This window comes from Balaenoptera borealis, assembly GCF_965194805.1.
Source record: "Balaenoptera borealis genome assembly, chromosome: 6".
In the NCBI taxonomy this organism is placed as follows: domain Eukaryota; kingdom Metazoa; phylum Chordata; class Mammalia; order Artiodactyla; family Balaenopteridae; genus Balaenoptera; species Balaenoptera borealis.
This window is the reverse complement of record NC_138863.1, coordinates 12,984,554-13,002,484: the sequence shown is the minus strand read 5'-3', so window position 1 is coordinate 13,002,484 and position 17,931 is coordinate 12,984,554. Positions and strand designations below refer to the sequence as shown.

The window sequence follows — 17,931 nt, the reverse complement described above, 5'->3', positions numbered from 1 at the left end:
TTGACAAAAGTTACTCATAGAAAGGGTATGAAATGTACACGTACACAGATACATACACAACATACACACAATATTAAAATATTTTTATGAGTAAAAGTATGCCTAGGAAGAATATTGCCTCTAAGTAAATATTTAACTTAGTGCTCAAAATATTTGCTAAGGTTTTAAGTTTGACATGGAGAATGGAAATAATTTTATTAACGTTTGAGTCCCTCAGAGTTTTATATGGAAATAATTTGATAACATAATTGTTAAATAAAGAAAAATATTATAGCCATTTCTCTGTTTCAGGCTCAGGAAAATAACCCTTTTGAAAGCGTACTTTAAGCCATTTTAAAAGCTATTGAGGAGCAAACCCTTTTGCTTAAGGAATCAGATAAACAATAAATACATGTAGGGAATTTAAAGTTCAATTTTAAAATAAATATATTTTAAAATAAATGCAATTTTTAAAATCAAAGGACTCACATCTGCCATGATGTATTTTGGGACTGCGGTTTGCAGGGAAAATTTGAGGGTCTACATTGCTGTAGATCTAGAGAAAGGATGGTCCTCCAGCATGATTTTCTCCAGTTTATAAATTCCAAAGGAGTAACAGGACTGCGCCAGGAGCATAGCCTTTCACCAGGGCTTGGCTATTTGCTTCTGTGGCTTCAGGCACGTTGCTGAATAATAAGCATTCTTACATCCATTTGCATCTAGTGTTATCATTTATCACTTTAAAAAAATCTCATTTAGTAGTCTCCATGACACTGTGAAGTAGGTAAGGCAAGTATTTTCTCTCTTTTAAAGATGAGGGCTTGAGGATCAGAAATTAAATGATTTCCCAAAGACTACTTAGTTCAACTAACTTGTAGTCTAAAGCACACTCATGTCTAGAATCTAGGTGTTATGAGGTGACATCCTTTACTCTTTCTACTGGACCCTAAGCCTCTTGCTTAATGTTGAATAGCTTCATGTTGAATTCCCTCAAAGAGTTATTGCTAAGGTTAATTCCTGCTTTAAAATACTATTTGTGAATCTTAATGTTTGAACATGAGCTTGGGAATCAAACTTGGTGCACCTAGTCCAGTGGACCTCAATGTGTGGTCCCCAACCATCAGAACCTTAGCACCACCTGGGAGCTGGCAAGAAATGACAATTCTTGGGCCTCACACCAGATCTATCCAATCAAAAACCCTAAGGGTAGGGCCCATTAATTGGGGTTTCAACAATCCTCCAGGTGATTTTGAGGCTCTCTGAATGAAGTTTAGGGTCACCAGCCTGGCCTATTCAGACTCACGTTGACGCTTGCCACAGTGGGTCACTGACTCTCAAAGCAGGTTAGTAATGTCTCCCCTGGTTTAGGTTTGTGCTTGCTTGCTTTGGCCCAGCAGCTTTTTTTTTTTTTAATTTTTTTTTTTTTTAATGCTATTCTTGTCTGCTTACATTCTTTTTATTTATGTATGTATGTATGGCTGTGTTGGGTCTTCGTTTCTGTGCGAGGGCTTTCTCTAGTTGTGGCAAGCGGGGGCCACTCTTCATTGCGGTGCGGGGGCCACTCTTCATCGCGGTGCGCGGGCCTCCCACCATCGTGGCCTCTCTTTGCCGAGCACAGGCTCCAGACGCGCAGGCTCAGTAATTGTGGCTCACGGGCTGAGTTGCTCCACGGCATGTGGGATCTTCCCAGACCAGGGCTCGAACCCGTGTCCCCTGCATTGGCAGGCAGACTCTCAACCACTGCGCCACCAGCGAAGCCCGGCCCAGCAGCTTATTAAGGAAGGTTACTGGGGAGGGAATCAGGGTGAGATGTCTCTAAGATTAAAGTACTCTATTTAGTTTCTGGCTTCATGATATTTTCCAAAGGACTGTTTAAAAGCAATAATGCAGTGGGGAGAAGTAGATGGTACGTGGGGTATTCGCTTGGCCAGGGAAAGCACCTAGAGTACATTTGGACATAGCTCCCTCTCATTGAATCCCACAGCCCTACACTCAGGGCAACACTGGGAAGGAGAAGATGGATATTTTCCAAATTGCTGTAGTGAGGAAATGATGGGTATAAGAGGAGAGCAACATGTCATCACCTCTAAAAGTTTCAGAACTCTAAGATTACGTTATCTCAGCAGTGGCACAATTGCTGTCTCGGACTGGATTACTTTTTGCTGTGGCAGCTTCCCTATGTACTGAAAATGTTTAACAGCAGCCCTGGCCTCTACTCACTAGATGCCAGGAGCTAGCCCTGATGGCATCATGACAGTCAAAAATGTCTCCCAACATTGTTACTTGGGCCCTGGGGGGCAAAATGACCTCCACTTTGGTTGAGAACTAGCGCCCTTGAGCATCCCCTCCTTCACTTTCCCCATCTCACAGTGCCAACTTTGAGCAAAGTTCATGGCACCCTGGATGGACTAGCCATCATCTCTGAGCCTTCCTTCTTTTGGCTATTATTTCAAGACCAATGTAAAAGAGGAGAACAAGACTCTTGAGAAACTTTCTGGCTGTGCATGGAAAATAAATCAGGAGCGAGAGGTAGACAGTAAAGTCAAAAGGGCATTCACTGTTCGTAGGCTCCTGGTAACGGCCCACTTTGAAAGAATAGCCAAGGGTGGGAGCTAAGGAAGTAGATGAGCTTGAAAAGAAAACTATTAGTGTTTCTGTAGGAAGTAAATGTTCCAGGCTTTGATGCTACAGAGAATTCTCTGAAGGCCTGTGCAAACAGCACAGTGTGTAAGCAGACACAGGCACTGAGCCTTGCCTACTGCTGAGCTGGGCTTAAGGTATTAGGTAGACTCGGTCTCCGCTTTCAAATGCCACGAATTTCCTCCATGGAGACATTTGCTTCTCATGAATAACCTTTGAAATAACCTTTGGGTATTTTTCCAGGCACTGCTCATGTAAACTCATTGTCCCCAGTCAAAGCAATCCTGGCTATTTTAAAACACAGAAGAAGGAACCCCATCAGAGCCCACTTTGGAGGTGAGTTGCCTGGAGATGACGCTCTCCTTCAGGCTCTGATATGGTATTTTCTTGCCCTCCCACCCTGTTCCTCTCTTCACCTCTACAGGGCAATCTCTCTGGCCCTTCCCCTTTGGAAAAATTATCTGACAACCCCTCCCTCGTGTACATCTGAGTTCCAGCTGTTCCTCAGAATCCCTACATTTAAAAATTTTTCGATAGGAAGGGCCTTACCAGTTAAGGGAACGATAACCAGCTGGGACCAGTTAGGTCCACACAGCTGGAACGTTAGCCAGCAGTGTGGGAGAAGAATTGCCCTGGGGTCAGGATAAACATGACCAGCACTTCTGCAATCACACAGAGACAAAAGCATCAACTCCATCTGGTACCCAAGGCCAGCCTCTGACTTCTATCTCTTCTGTTTCCTATCCTCTTGGGCACTTTCTGGGGGGTTCGACTTCCCTTTCTCTCTGGGAAGGAGCATCTTGGCATATTCTCTGTTTTGCACTGGGAACTAATAACCTTTGGACTGGAAATGATGGGAGGGCACAAGGTATATGCTTGGGTCCCCTCCGAGGGGCTGGCCACCAGGCCCTGGGAGAACCCTCACAGCTCCCTTCGCCCTCTGTTTTAGCCTAGAGCCGCTTTCCTGCTTTCTCATATGTACCTTTCAACTTGACAGAATACGATTTTTAAATGAGTTTTGACAGGCCAGTTTTATCCCACTCTTTAAGATAAACTACAGTATTTCTGGTGGTTCTGTTTATTTACAGGCATTCAGATAATTTGACAGTCCTTTTTCCATCACTCTCACATAGACCTTACCCGTCCCCCCCACGCACACTTACATCTACACTTACAGGAGCAACTGCATTGACAGCATTTTAAACAAATCCTCTTTCTCTGTGTATGGTGGCACATCTGTTGGTAGCACTGGTAGAAACTTGGCTGACATTCTCAGGGTGTTTGGTAGAAGAGGAAAGGAAAGGCCCCATTTGGGACTAGAAAAGAAAATGTGGACTCAGCATTCAAAAAGCTCTTTTTGTTCTCCTAAGAAGTTTCTTCTGACCCACATTGATTGACCGTCATAGGGTTTAAATCAAAATATATGTATTTCCATTCCATAATCCTGCTGCTGCTTGGAAAAAGGAATGACAGAGAAAAATCTTCATTGTTCTCCCACAGAGCTTGAAGGAGAACAAACATGGTTGGCAGCATATGCTTAAGGAAGCCATAAGTGCCAGGAAAAGAATGATAATCCTTGGCCTTTAAAAATATAATAAACAGATTTTGTGTATTTAAGAAAAAAAAATCAGACTGCTCATTTTGTAAGCCAGTCATGGAAACTTAATGGAATTTTTATTTCATCTCTTTTATATGACTTTTATTTCCCAAACTTTCTGAGCAGGCAAGTTGCTTCTTTGTTATTCTCATAAGCGACATTCTTTCAGGGTAGATTTTAGCTTGTTTCCATGAGGGTCTACAGAGCCCAGGAGACAATTGTCACGAAATGAATTCCACTATGATGGTCACTGAGTGTGAATTTGTCAGTAGTATTGAAACAAGCACTTCGCTTAAAGAACCAGCTAGCTCAAAACCACACAGTAAATAGGGAAATGTGCCATCCCGGTAAGGAAACCAATGCTTTCCAGCAAAGCTTTGCTAAGGAATCCAGGGAGAAGAGGGTCTCCAGCTTCATCTACAAAACTATTTACCTCTCAACTGAAATAAAAAGTTTCACTCAGTTGCACACCCACTCCAAAGTCTGCATCATACTTCTGTTTTCGTAGTTGTTTCCTCACAGACTACAAGTTCCCCTTTTGCTTTCAAACATGAGTTGTCCCATTTGCCCATAGCTGGTAATTAATCATAACATAAGACAATAGATTCCTGTTTTCCTTCCTTATTAAAAGTATAATAAAAAAATTATTGCCCTTTTTTAGAGATGAAACAATTACCAGTGTTTACCATGTTCTGAAATCCCCAGCTTTTATGGGGGTAATGAAAGCAACATGGGGTCAAGCAGCCAGGGTCTGGGTGTGTAAGTAAGCAGGCTTTCCTCACCTCCAAAGCATGGAAGTTGAACTCACAGAGTGCAAGACTTCTCAACCCTAGCTGCCCATTATGAGACCCTGGGGAGCTTCTTAAATAGCAGTGCCTGGGACCTTGACCCAGACCAAATAATAAATCTCTCTGGGGAAGGATCCCAACACCAGTGTTTTTTAAAGCTCCCCAGGTGGATCCCATGTGCAACCAAGATTGGAAATCACTAACTACAAGTCCATTCCCCAAAGGATGCTCATAGCTTTATGAGAGTCCCAGAAGAACAGTTTGGGAAACACTGCAAAGTGTGAAAGCTTCTACGATGGTCACAATACACATTCACATATTGTTCATCCTCATGACCTGTAGTTAAGAAAATGACTGAACTATCTTTAACTTGGCTGTTTTTAATAACTTGACTATGAAACTCTTTTAACTCACATGTCACCCATTAGAAGAACTTCTGTTTGTCAGAGCACTTCAGGAAGCACCAAACCCTAGGGACATAGGGCAGCTTCTAGCTCTGAGCTTCAATTTCCATTCTATCCAGTTCTGTTCTACATCATTCAACGTGCAACTCTGTCCCAAAGGTATCCCTTTGATTACTTAGAACATAAAACTCTTGTTCGACTCCCTTAGCAGCAAAAAGGGAGACCCATGAACATTATCCTTTGAAGAGAAATTTTCAAGGCATTTCCATGAGCAAAGCTTTGGAGCAGTGCTTTAGGATGCTTGTTGCTAAATGAAGGGGAAGATTAGTTTTGAGGAAGATTGGGGATTTTCCTTGTAGATGCAAATACTTCTCCCTGACCTGCTTTGTAAATTAAATTTTGCAGGTAGTACCTACTGTTCTGCAGTAAAGTATCCTGGGTGACAGAAATGTCAAGGAGACTGGGGAAGGCATAATGACTGAGAGGATTAGGTAATCTCAAACCAGGATTACCAGTCCAGAGACTAAAAGGGGAGTTTATGCAGGGCTGACTCTGAGAGGAGCCCTAGATGGTATGGGTGCTGATAAGACAGAGACAACTAATTATGTAAAGTAAAATTTTGATAGACTTTTGTCTTTTTTTCAAATGTGGACTTGCCAAATTTGTTTTACAGTTTGCTATTAGCCAAGCAACCTTGAATATGTTTGGGTACTTGTGTGATGAGTCACGTGACTAGCTCCTGTTAAGAGGGGTTGAGTCTCAGATTCACCCACCTGGACCATTACACTCTTGACTGCTTTTATGAGATTGCTTGTTTGGTTTGTTATTTAACCAGTACTTCTTGAAGGAGTTCGTGTTCCAAGTAATGTGCTAGTTGCTGGGGACAGAAAGAGGATCAAGAGGGACAAACCTTAGGGTCTTCTGAATGCCATCTGGCCCATCAAATATCCCTTCCTAATGATGTCTGAAGAGTTCTTAACACAGGGCTTTAAAAGGGCAAAAGAAAAAGTTTAAATATAATTTCCACATTACAGAAGAAGTATGGTTTATTACCAGTAGCATAAATATATAAGCAGTGAATAAACACATTCTATGAAATACAACGCAAGAACTAAATTTCAATCAACTTGCTTTCTAGAGAGCTAGTGATAGTGAATCCCTTAGCTGGGTTGTGGTTAAAGGAAAGGTCCTATTGCTGGTTAAACCCATTTCTGCTTCCTTAGGTACTGTGGTCCTACCATCCTTTATTATGCACAAATCCCATCTTCTGTTGAACAATATCACCTCACTTGTCTGTGCTGAAATGTTTTCTTTCCTACATTATGTATTTTAAATCAGAGAATTTGTGTCTGTAAATTTGCAATCTCTCAGCAACTTCTTGAAATTCATACTTAACTGTAGAATCTTCATCAAATGTAGTTCTATAGGTTTTACTACAATTATTTGTCTTTGGAAAGGACTTGTCTTTGGAAAATTTCCCCCTCCTCCAGCATGTGTGTTGCAAAGCTGTCTGCTATAGATGGCTTCTCCCCGGTGGGTTGGGCAGGGGTCTTTACTCTGCAGTTAGTGATGTTTCAAGCCATGAGAGAAACATGGCTTATAGTCCTGCTGACTTTTGTAGGAGACATTTCCAGACTGGGTATGACCTCAAGAAGTCTCATCTTCACTATAAAATTCATTGATTCTATGACAATTCCTTTAATGCAATAAAAGATTTCCTAGTCTGTGAAAGCTCCTGGCTTAACCCTTTATTTTTATTATGCATTGGCTGCACATTCTCAGGTAGTAAAAGTTTGGAAACCTATATCATGTCTGGCTGTGGAACAGGAGATGATGAACAGAAATAATGGAGGGATAAGAAGGATGTGGGTGGGAAAAACCCGAACGAACTTTTGGGCCAAGCCAGTATTTTTAAGACTCTATACTTAGAATATTTTTTCCTTTAAAAAATTCCCATGTTCCATGAGTCACAAGCCCGTGCACAAGTTCTGGGGATAGACAGGCCTGGTTCAAAAGCACCTTAGTTTCAAGCCATAAGACCTTGGACAAGTTACTTAAGCTCCTTATGACCCGTCTTTTCACCTGCAAAACAGGGACAATAATCGTCCCTAATTCATAGGGCTGTTTGGAGATAATTCACGTATAGGATACTGTCTTATACATAGATGATTATAATTTTATTATCACTATCACTATTGTTATGAGTAATTTAATCCACACACTATGCAAACTCACTAAATGAAGTATCTGGGATCATTAATCCTCGGTTCAAATGTGAGCCATGCGACTCAGCAGAAGAGGAAGATTGTTGTAGAAGTGATACGTTTCAGAATTGACCCTACCAGTTAATTTACCAATCAGGGTGTGTTTCTTCATTCATAAAGCAGGTATAATCATACTATACGGCATATTCACAAGGACGTTGTGACAAACATATCACTTGAGGAATAAATGTGTTTTGTATAAATGTAAAATACTCTGATAATTTAGATGTTATTTCCATGATGTATCCTGTCAGTTCGGTGCAGAGTATAAAGTAAGGTCTGCTGAAATAGAACATTTTTATAAAAGCTTTTATGTTTTTTAAAAAGACTATTTAAAATGCATTTTCAAAACATATATTGGTAAAGAGCGTTGTCATTATTCCTGGTCTCAGGAAGAAGATAGTTTGGTGCAGGGTCATGAACTGGGAGCTGCAGAGTGATATCTGCTCATTGCCGTGTTTATCTAACATGTACAGAAAGGCCAACTTAAAAATAATGAGGGATTTTACACAAAAGTATTTTTATACTTTCCCAAGACAACTGGTAGTGTTGTTTTCTTGACAGCAGATTTGCAAGGAAACAATTCTTCCTGTCTCCATGGTTACCACCCTAATCTGGGTCACTGGGGGTCTCCCCTGGATTAGTGCAGTGTTCTTCCATTTGATCTCTCTTGCTCTGTTCTTACCCCCTCTCCCAATTCCCATGATTAATTCAGAACTTAGTTCACATCATGTCACTATTTTTTTTAAAACAGCAAAAACTTTAACAATCACTTTTATAGGGAGAAAGAAAGAGCCTTGATTGGTGATATTTGCTAATTTCCCCTGTGTAAATATTTCCACTGTGGCCGATTTCAAGCTACGGATGTGAAGTCACCTTGAGTTGGGAAGATAAGTGCAGGAGAGGCTCTGTCAAGTTGGTGTGATCAGCTCCACAACTAGAAAACTCCCCAATGACTTCCCCAGCCAGTCAAAGTGAAGTCCTTCCAATAACCATGAATCAAGCCCACATTTCCATTTACCTTTTTAATCTCACTTCCAACTCTACCCTCTTCTTGTTAGTTTCACTTTTTATTACTCACTTACTTAATGTGTAAAATGGGGATGCATTTGTAGGGATATATCACATGAAAAGTATGACAGGGCTTCCCTGGTGGCACAGTGGTTGATAATCTGCCTGCTAATGCAGGGGACACGGGTTCGAGCCCTGGTCTGGGAAGATCCCACATGCCACGGAGCAACTGGGCCCGTGAGCCACAACTACTGAGCCTGTGCGTCTGGAGCCTGTGCTCCAGCAACAAGAGAGGCCGCGATAGTGAGAGGCCCGCGCACCGCGATGAAGAGTGGCCCCCGCTTGCCACAACTAGAGAAAGCCCTCGCACAGAAACGAAGACCCAACACAGCCATAAATAAATAAGTAAATAAATAAATAAATAAATTAAAAAAAAAAAAGTATGACAGCATTCAGCACTCTATAGAAGGCAAATATTTTATAAATCCAAGTTGGTGGGAACAATGGCAGTTCCCTTAATATGAGGGAATATGACACACAAATCACTGACATTCATTGAGCCAGACAAATTACTCAATGACCGTGTCTCCCCGCAAAACTGGATGTGAACCAAAGTTTCTGTCACCAGATTTTCTGTGAATAGTCTCTAGATCTCTGTGCAAAAATGGGAAGTATTAGTTTGCTCAATTTGGGGGATGACTTCAAAAGGCAGAAATGAATCAGTTGCCATGATGCATTTAGTCACATCAAACCCTGTCCATTGTGTAGCTTCAGTCACTAGTACTTTACTTTGAAGTGACCATTTCAGCTGGATTCACATTTTTGTCTCAGCTATTCATTTCTGCTCCAGAGCCTGCTTGTGGCTTTTGAAGGAAGATATCAGAAATCAAGATATGAAATTTCATTCTTCCCAAGAAATTGGGTCCTACAGAGGGTAAAAGAGGTTTGAAAGAAATGATTTGCAAATAGGTCTTCCACATGTATCTGTCAAGGTATGATTTTGTTGTTATTGTGTTTTATCTGAACTTGGTCATATTGTATAAGGGAATGTTATTTACTGTTTCTGTTACTGATGCTTTGGGAATTGAGGTAGAGTGGGAAAAAAGGTGGAGTAGATTGATTTCTGCTCATAGAGCTTGTATACACAATGTAATCACATTTTTACCTCCATCCTTATGGGAGGGTCTTGTTTGCCTGAATTTCACAAGAATGTTAGTTGTAAGACAAGAGAAAACTATGCAGCTTGTTTATGTCTGTGTTTCTTAGACCTTTATTGGTAAAAACTAATAATACCAACGCAAAACAATGCATTAACTTTATCTAAACTCTTTAAATTTGGCTGGGAAAAAATTCAAAATACTTTATTTGCTTATCATGAAGAATTAAATTAATAGTGCTTATGTAACTTCTTCATTACATAAAGTCTACACATGTGCTTCTTTTGATAATTTATAAGGACATGTTAATATGTCAATGTTAATAGGTCAATTGTTAATATGTTAATAGGTCAATTTGTTAATAGGTCAATTTTTCTGTCAAAATACTCTTCTAAATGTTCAAGACTGTGCTAGGGCCTTCAGGAGCTAAAAACAAACATAAGAAACCATTGATTCTCTCTTCCCCACTTTAGGAACTTTCACTTTATTTGGCAACAAAAAAATCAAACTTATGAAATGAATTGGAAAAAAAAATCTGTTCTATTTGCACTTCTGTGGGCTTAGGAAGTAGACAAGTTTAGAGAAATCTGCTGTCAGTGAGAGTAAACTGAAGGGTGAATTGATGGTGTATTTTAAAGGATATGTAGAATTTGAAGAAATGAAAAGAATATTGTCTACAGAGAATGAATTATTCATTCATCCCCCAGTCTAAAGTAGGTCCGCTCCACTTTCCTCTTTCACATCTACTTTCACATCTATCTTTCTCTTTCACTCTATTTTCTTCCTGGAATTAGTCTTAATCACCTGGCTCTGCCTCTAGTCTCTAAGTTTGGGGAAGATAAATATCTTGTTCTCTGTTGAAAGACTAGGACCTAGAACACTACCTGGCACAGATAGGTCTTCAATAATTACGGGTTTAATTAACAAATCAATTAAGTATTAATTAACCAGGGGTCTGTGTTTTTGAGGGGATTCATCAGCAAAGAATGGATATTGGGAAATATAGAAGCAGAAAATAAGTTTGAATGTGTATGGTGTTGTCACATTAGAAAATATTTTAATATCACATACTATTTGGGATATTTGAGCAAGGGAGTGTTCCCTTCAAAGGATCTTCAGTAGACTGACCTAGTAATGCTATGGCAGAACCATGAGAAGAGAAGGCTGCAGACCAAATCTGGTGTGTTGCTTGAGGTCATCTGTGCATGTGATGAAGACAGCCTCGCCTGCTAATAACCAGAATTGACTGATCATGACCTCTGCATTTGACACTCCCCTGTTCATCACATAAATACTACACTACAAAGACAAGGGTGTTGGGGGTGTTTGCCATGGAGTGATAATAATGACTGATCATAAAATGTAAGCTGCATGCAGAAAGACAAGTTTTACAACAACTGAGGAGGAACACAGAGGAGATTGCAAGACCAATGGATAAGAGGTTTCAAAAAAGTGTCAAAGGAAACTTGAGATTAAGCAAACAGAGGTAGTGAGCCAAAAAGACAAGTGTCAGCAGTCAACGATACATATGCTTAATATTAAGGTAATGGAAGGAGTTAAGTTATTGGTAATCAAAAGGGTAGGTTCTGACTACGAGAGAAGTGGCTGAGATAAGAAGAAAAAAGGTATCTTTGAGAAGATTTCAAAAAATTGAGTGGCCAGGGAATGTGTGTATATTTCACACTGTGTCTTACATATTCTTAAATTAGCCTAAAACTTACCAATTTTTCATCCTCCATTTTTTTAAACTAAATGAGTTGCAATGTAAATCTCCTTTGGTGATTCCAATCTGGAATCCAAGGTTTGCAAATGCTTTAAAAAAAACTGAAGCAGATGCCCATAAATGACAGTTATAAATGGGGGTAAAAATCAACCTTTGCCAAAGAATCATTAAGTTAATTGTCTTCCTTAAGTTGAACCATTCTTCAGTAAATAAGAAACTCCCTTTTCAGTAAGGCAGCCGTGAAGTCACATTTCCCTGCTCCCCTTAGAAGTGTGTAAGAAAGGTTTATTTTAATAGGGCAGATCTTAAATTCAAATGTGCTCTCCATTAAACGATAAACCCTGAGGGCTATGTATCTTTCACTACTGTGTAACACAGGCAACAAATAACAGATGATAAATATTATAATGAGGCCAACTAAGATACTGCATCCATGATAACTGGGAAATTGTTTCTTTTTATTTTAAGATGCATTGTGGGCATTAAAACTGTTGCTAATCTGTTGGGATAATAGCTTCTAATTTGTTATGAATAAAGATGTGTGGGAGAAGATGAGGTTTGATCAAAGGCAAATTTTTAACACTGGACCCTGAAGCCCTTAAGGGCTGCACCTTAAAGTGAATAATCCAAGTGCAAGCATTGACATGGTGTATTAGATTCAATCATTTTGTCTGAAGGAAACCAGTCAAGGAAAGTGAATTGTTCCCGAAAAGTCATCCTAGAAAAACAGAGCCAAGCTTATGGCCTCTGCGTAAGCAGTCCATGGCATCTATATTTCAATCTTTTATATTACTGCATTCGGGTGCATTAAGCAGATGTACAACCTGTTCTGTATAAAGACAGCACATTGGCCACTCCATTTAGGGTAACTAATGCATCTGTGAATGAGCGTTTAGTTCTTAAGCAGTATCTCTAGCGATTCACATTTACACGTCACTCTGATTATATGGATGAGGGATGGAAGGTTGGATTTTGGAATTGCAGGCATTTCTTTTTTAAATGGACTTCAAAAATGTCAAGGAGTGCAGTTCCCAGACTTACCAGTTTGCCAAGATAGTGTGTTCAATAGAAAAATAGTTTCTGTTGTTAAATAGGAAAAACACTTCATGAATATAACCTGACCTTGTTTTACACTCACATTTTAATGTCACAAATATCCTGAGGGATTGTTTGATAAGGTATTTCTACCCTAGTGATAGATGAATGAATCTATTTAGAAATGATTTCCCCAGAGGTCATATGATGATGTACGAGCAGAGCTAGAAACAGAATCTCCTAACCAGGGTGGAAAAAGCACGTGTTCTCTGTGTGTGTGTGTCTGTCTGTCTATCTCTGAGAGATCTATACTGTCTCTTTCTGTAGATGTAAAGATTATAGATTTTTTCCACTTTACCAGTACTTCCTGGAAAAAAAAAATGGCTTGACAACCTGTTTAATTGTAGATCTTGAGCTCTGTCTCCTTTAGAGATTGGGAATTTCTGGATGACATAATGTACTTATTCTCTATATTTTTTTTTTTTTTAAGAAATTCACGTTCTTTTATTTATTTATTTATGACTGTGTTGAGTCTTCATTTCTGTGCGAGGGCTTTCTCTAGTTGTGGCAAGTGGGGACCACTCTTCATCGCGGTGCGCGGGCCTCTCACCATCGCGGCCTCTCTTGTTGCGGAGCACAGGCTCCAGACGCGCAGGCTCAGTAATTGTGGCTCACGGGCCCAGTTGCTCCGTGGCATGTGGGATCTTCCCAGACCAGGGCTCGAACCCGTGTCCCCTGCATTGGCAGTCAGATTCTCAACCACTGCGCCGCCAGGGAAGCCCTATTCTCTATATTTCATTTTACATCTTCACTTCCTTCCAAACCAAACTGCTACGATTTTTTTAAAAAATTTTGGTCTTCCAGACTTATTTATTAAAGCAAAATTTCTAGACAGTTACAATCCTTTAATTTAATATATACCTAGAAATAATGAGTTAAAATAATTAACTATATATTCCTTTTAATTATTGTCTAAATTTACTTTAAATCCCTAAACACTGACATGTTACTTTTTATGTGCAAAGAAGCATACCAAACGCTAAGGGAGATAAAGAAATGTACAAAATTTGATCCCCATCCTCAAAAATTCTAGAATCTCATGTTTGTGTATGATAGCTATAAGGCAGAAAGTGACAAATAATACACAAGAAATTCAAGCTAGAGGAGAGAGAGTATTGATAAAAGGTTCAGGGAGAACATGGCATTCAGTTTAGGTTCTGATGAACATGAAATTTATTTTTTTCAAGTGGAGGTATAGTTTGAAGAGGAAGAGACCCCAGGGAGCCAGAATTATGTGAATGGGTGGAAAGGAAGTTGGGTCACACATACAAAGCCTGAATTGCCTTATGGAAAAAGTGGACTCTATTTTGGGTAATCCTGAAAGCTCTAAAGAAGGGAAATGAGGTAATCCTGTTTCTTTTTTAGGACTATTTCTTCAGGTTAATGAATAGGGAAATTGAGATAGAGAATCCAACTAGGAATATCACTTAGTAGCCAAGACAAAAAGTTAATAAAAGCCTCGTAGATAGTTTGGAAAATAGGAGACAGATGTGAGATCAAAGGAGATGAGGAAGGATTTGTTGACCAGTGTGTACATAGGAAGAATGTAGATGTCAAATTACTTGGGGGTTTCTCTGTGTTCTCTGTGACTGATAGCATGAGGATGCTATTGAAGACAAAGTTTCAATAGAGGGAAGTGGGAGATGATGCTGAGTTAGTTTTGGAACATATTGACCTTGAGTGTCAAAGGGGCATCTATTCATCTTAATAGCATATTTCAAGTTTTTAGAAAGGGTGAAAGCCTTATGTTTAAGACAGAGCTGACACTAAAGCATTTTTATTCCAGTTCTCTGATTTTGCTTGGCAAATTATACCATCTGTCTTCTAGAAGGTAAATGAATAGGTGGTTATGTACTTGGGAGTTTACAGATGCAAGGAAAAATCCTTTTTCTGGATATAAAGTCATACCAGAAATAACTTTGGGTATACTAGTCCTTTTCTGCCAGTATTTTGGATAATACAGACTCTGCAAAATGGGATGCATATCTTGCTAGTTTTGCACACACAACAACAGCAGAAGCTTTCAAAGGTGATGGCAGTATCTAATGTGGCATCATGGATAATGGTCGGGGCTGGGAAAGTCACTAGGTACCCAACTTCTCAAAAGAGAAAATATATTGAAATGGTACTGAAAAGCATGGCATCTGCTGCTTTCTTGAATTGTTTAGTTCTTTCCTGAATTCAGGGCATTGCTTTGTATGTTATCACCACTAGGAAAATATGTTTACCTCCAGCACCCATTTCCAAAGTGCTTTCAGAATATAATTACTCAAATAATTTTCTGTGAGTAAATTAACATTTTACATTATTTTATTAACTGTACATAATTATACCTGTAGAAAAATTTGACTTTCTGTAGTTCAATGGCTATCTCTAAAAAACTTCCTTTGAATCAATGATCTTGGAGTCTTTGCTGATAATTTTGTGGGATTTTTTTTTTTTTTTTGGTAGGAATGAAACCAACATTTTTGAGACTTATTGAGCCTCTACTGTGTGCCAGGCTCTTTGCTAGTTGATTTTTTTTATAGAATATAAATATAGAGGATCTAGATCTAATACAATTGGGACTGATTAAACAAAATATTTAAAAATTGGAGCAATATTAAAAAAAGAAACACATAAGCACATATAAAACTCTTTAAAACTGTAAAGTTGTAAATATACACTGTTTACCAAATTTGGCAATAGAGTCTTTTATTTGTGTGTGTTTTCCCTAATTGGATTTCCATATAATCTTTATGCACAAAACATGTCCATTAGTTTTCACTTTTTAATTTGGTTTCAGTTTCCTTAAAGCTGAGCCCCAATTTAAAGACATTTGGAAAAACAAGCAAACAAACAAACATAGTTCAGACTCCTTTTAGATTTAACAGATTTACCGTAATCTCACCACATCCAACCAGACCATATTTTTTTTAGTAAACCTCCTTTTATTGAGTATCTTCCAAACCACTGACATAGTTTTTTCAACAGAGTTTTCAGAGAAATTCTCACTAATTTTTCAAACTCATGTTTCTTTGATTTATATACTATTTGATAATATAATTACAGCAACAAGTGCAATTGACATGAGCAGTTTTGAGAGCAAACTTAACTATCATCAGCATACAATTCAGTCTTCTGAGCGTAAGTGAGTGAGCCTATCAACCATGGGCATTCAGAATGCCATGGCTGTTGATCAAAATGTTTTACAAAGTTAAAGAAGAATTAGATCTAATCCAGGGATTTGTTAAATAAAAATTAGTTTAGAGGTTTCCACTGTGTTATCTCAGGCATCCAGATTGTCTATAAACATATGACAGGTAGCTATTAAAAGGCTCCATTTTGTTTCAACAGTGAAAATAATTATTGGATACTTGAGTCACATAGTGTCCTGCCAGCTTTTCTTTCTAATGATAGTTTGAAAATGCCTAAGTCAAAGAGTTTTTAAAAAGAAAGGCTCTGAAAATATCAAGCAATTTTTCATGGATCATATCTTTCCCTCCCTTCCATTTTCTCTACTTACTTTACACTTGCTGCAAATACTTCATGGTCTGTCCCTCAAGCAGCTCACAGACCAGAAGAGATCAGCTCACAGATGACAACTGTAGAGTGCCATAGAGGAGGTGCTCTGATACGGAGAAGGACAGAGCTCTCTGACAGCCCTGACAGCCAGAGGCCTGGAGATCAACCTTGAAAAAGCCTGGCTGATAATAGAAGCCTTTGTCAAGGAAACCACATCTGAATTAGATCTTTAAACATAATTTAGCCAAAGGAAGAAGCTCAAGCAGACAGAGCAGCATGACTGCTGGCTGAGGTCACAATTTAACCTGTCTGTGTCCTCAAGACTCATTGCCACCCTTTGCATACAGTCAATCTTGAATTTTATCCCTGAATCAACAATCTGGAACAAAGTTAAAGTGGGAACATGTATATTAGGGTAATTTTAAGTTCAAGGAAGGAGAATGTTGCAGATGAGACTTGGTATAGGATCCAAATCTGAAAAGACCACGAGTGTCACATAAAAGTTTGGATTTTTCGTCTGAAGAAACAGAAAAGCTATCAAAGGGTTTTAATTTAGGTAGTGACATGAGCAAATCTGCACTTACAAGGATAAATCTGGCAGCACCGAGGAGAAAGATCCGCTAAGAGGCAATTGCATTAATTTAGTCCTGAAATTACGAGCACCTAAACCCAGGCAGACCAGGGGAGATGGAGAAGAGGGGATTAAGCTGATCCCTGCATTTGGATTACTCATAACAAGGACAAGAATTAACAGTGTGCGAGTATTTTCAGATTTTTCCTTTCTCCTTCATCATAAACTAAGAAAATGACAAGTGAAGGAAAGGAGGAAATTAAATAAAACTTCATCCGTCCTGATGCTTAAGAAACCTGGGAGTTTATTCTTGAATTATGCCCAATCATATATACAGTTCTCCATTCATTTAGTTAATAAATGTTTACTGGGTACCCTCTTTGAGCCAAGTACAGTTCCAGCCACTGGAATTACAAGACGAACAGGTCCAATGAAGTTCTACCCAAATAACTCTAATTTCTCAGTTTCTCTCGATTCCAAATGTCTGCACACATATTCTCTTCTCTCCACTTCTCTCCCTTATCTGATTAAGTCTTACTCATGCTCTGCATGAGCTGAAAAGCCACTTCCTCTCCCATGGGACTTCCCAGACCCTCAGCCATGGTTGGGGCCCCAGGACTTGTGCTTCCATTGTACTTGCCTGGTACTTCCTCTGAGAGAACATCTGATCGCATGGCACGTAAATCATGCTGGTTCAATAGCCTGTGAGGCCCTGAGGACACGGACCCCTCTGCTCTGGTCACTGCCCAGCAAAGAGTAGGCATTCAAATACTTTGTGAATAAATGGTGAGTAAATGAATTAAATGCCTCAACACAGGGAATTGTTTCTTCCTCCATAAAAATGATACTTTTAGAAAGCCAAACTCATCACTATACTTTAAACTGGCATTAAAGTAGCCTTCTACTCAGGAAGTTCAAGGCTGTTATATGGTAACATTCTGTATTTCTAGCTTCTACTTCTAGATTGAGAAATGAGCCACATATGGTTAGCTAAACTCATTTGTGAAAACTTGGCATGTTCTCAAACCATATTCAAAGCTTATGTTAGTTTTGAAGACACAAATAAAAAAATATATTTTCCAGAACCTCCCCTTCTTTGGTTGAATTTTTGGAAAAGATCTCCCACGATGTGAACTTCTGTAAACTACATTCTAAGTTGAATCTGAATATCATTATATGATTTGAATTTTCCATATAC

General features: G+C 39.1%; 1 protein-coding gene across 3 annotated transcripts in view; it reads left to right on the top strand.

Annotated features, from left to right (window-relative positions):
* The window catches only part of NYAP2 (neuronal tyrosine-phosphorylated phosphoinositide-3-kinase adaptor 2), a 255,220-nt gene that overhangs the window by 75,123 nt on the left and 162,166 nt on the right, over nucleotides 1-17,931 (top strand). The window contains exon 1 of one of the 3 annotated variants that reach the window (XM_082396990.1): nucleotides 9,545-9,675. The exons of the other annotated variants lie outside the window; for them this stretch is intronic. Coding sequence (XP_082253116.1) covers nucleotides 9,662-9,675 — 14 coding nt within the window. The 5' untranslated portion in view covers nucleotides 9,545-9,661. Of the gene's footprint in view, nucleotides 1-9,544; nucleotides 9,676-17,931 lie in introns of those variants that run through there. 3 annotated transcript variants of the gene reach the window in all.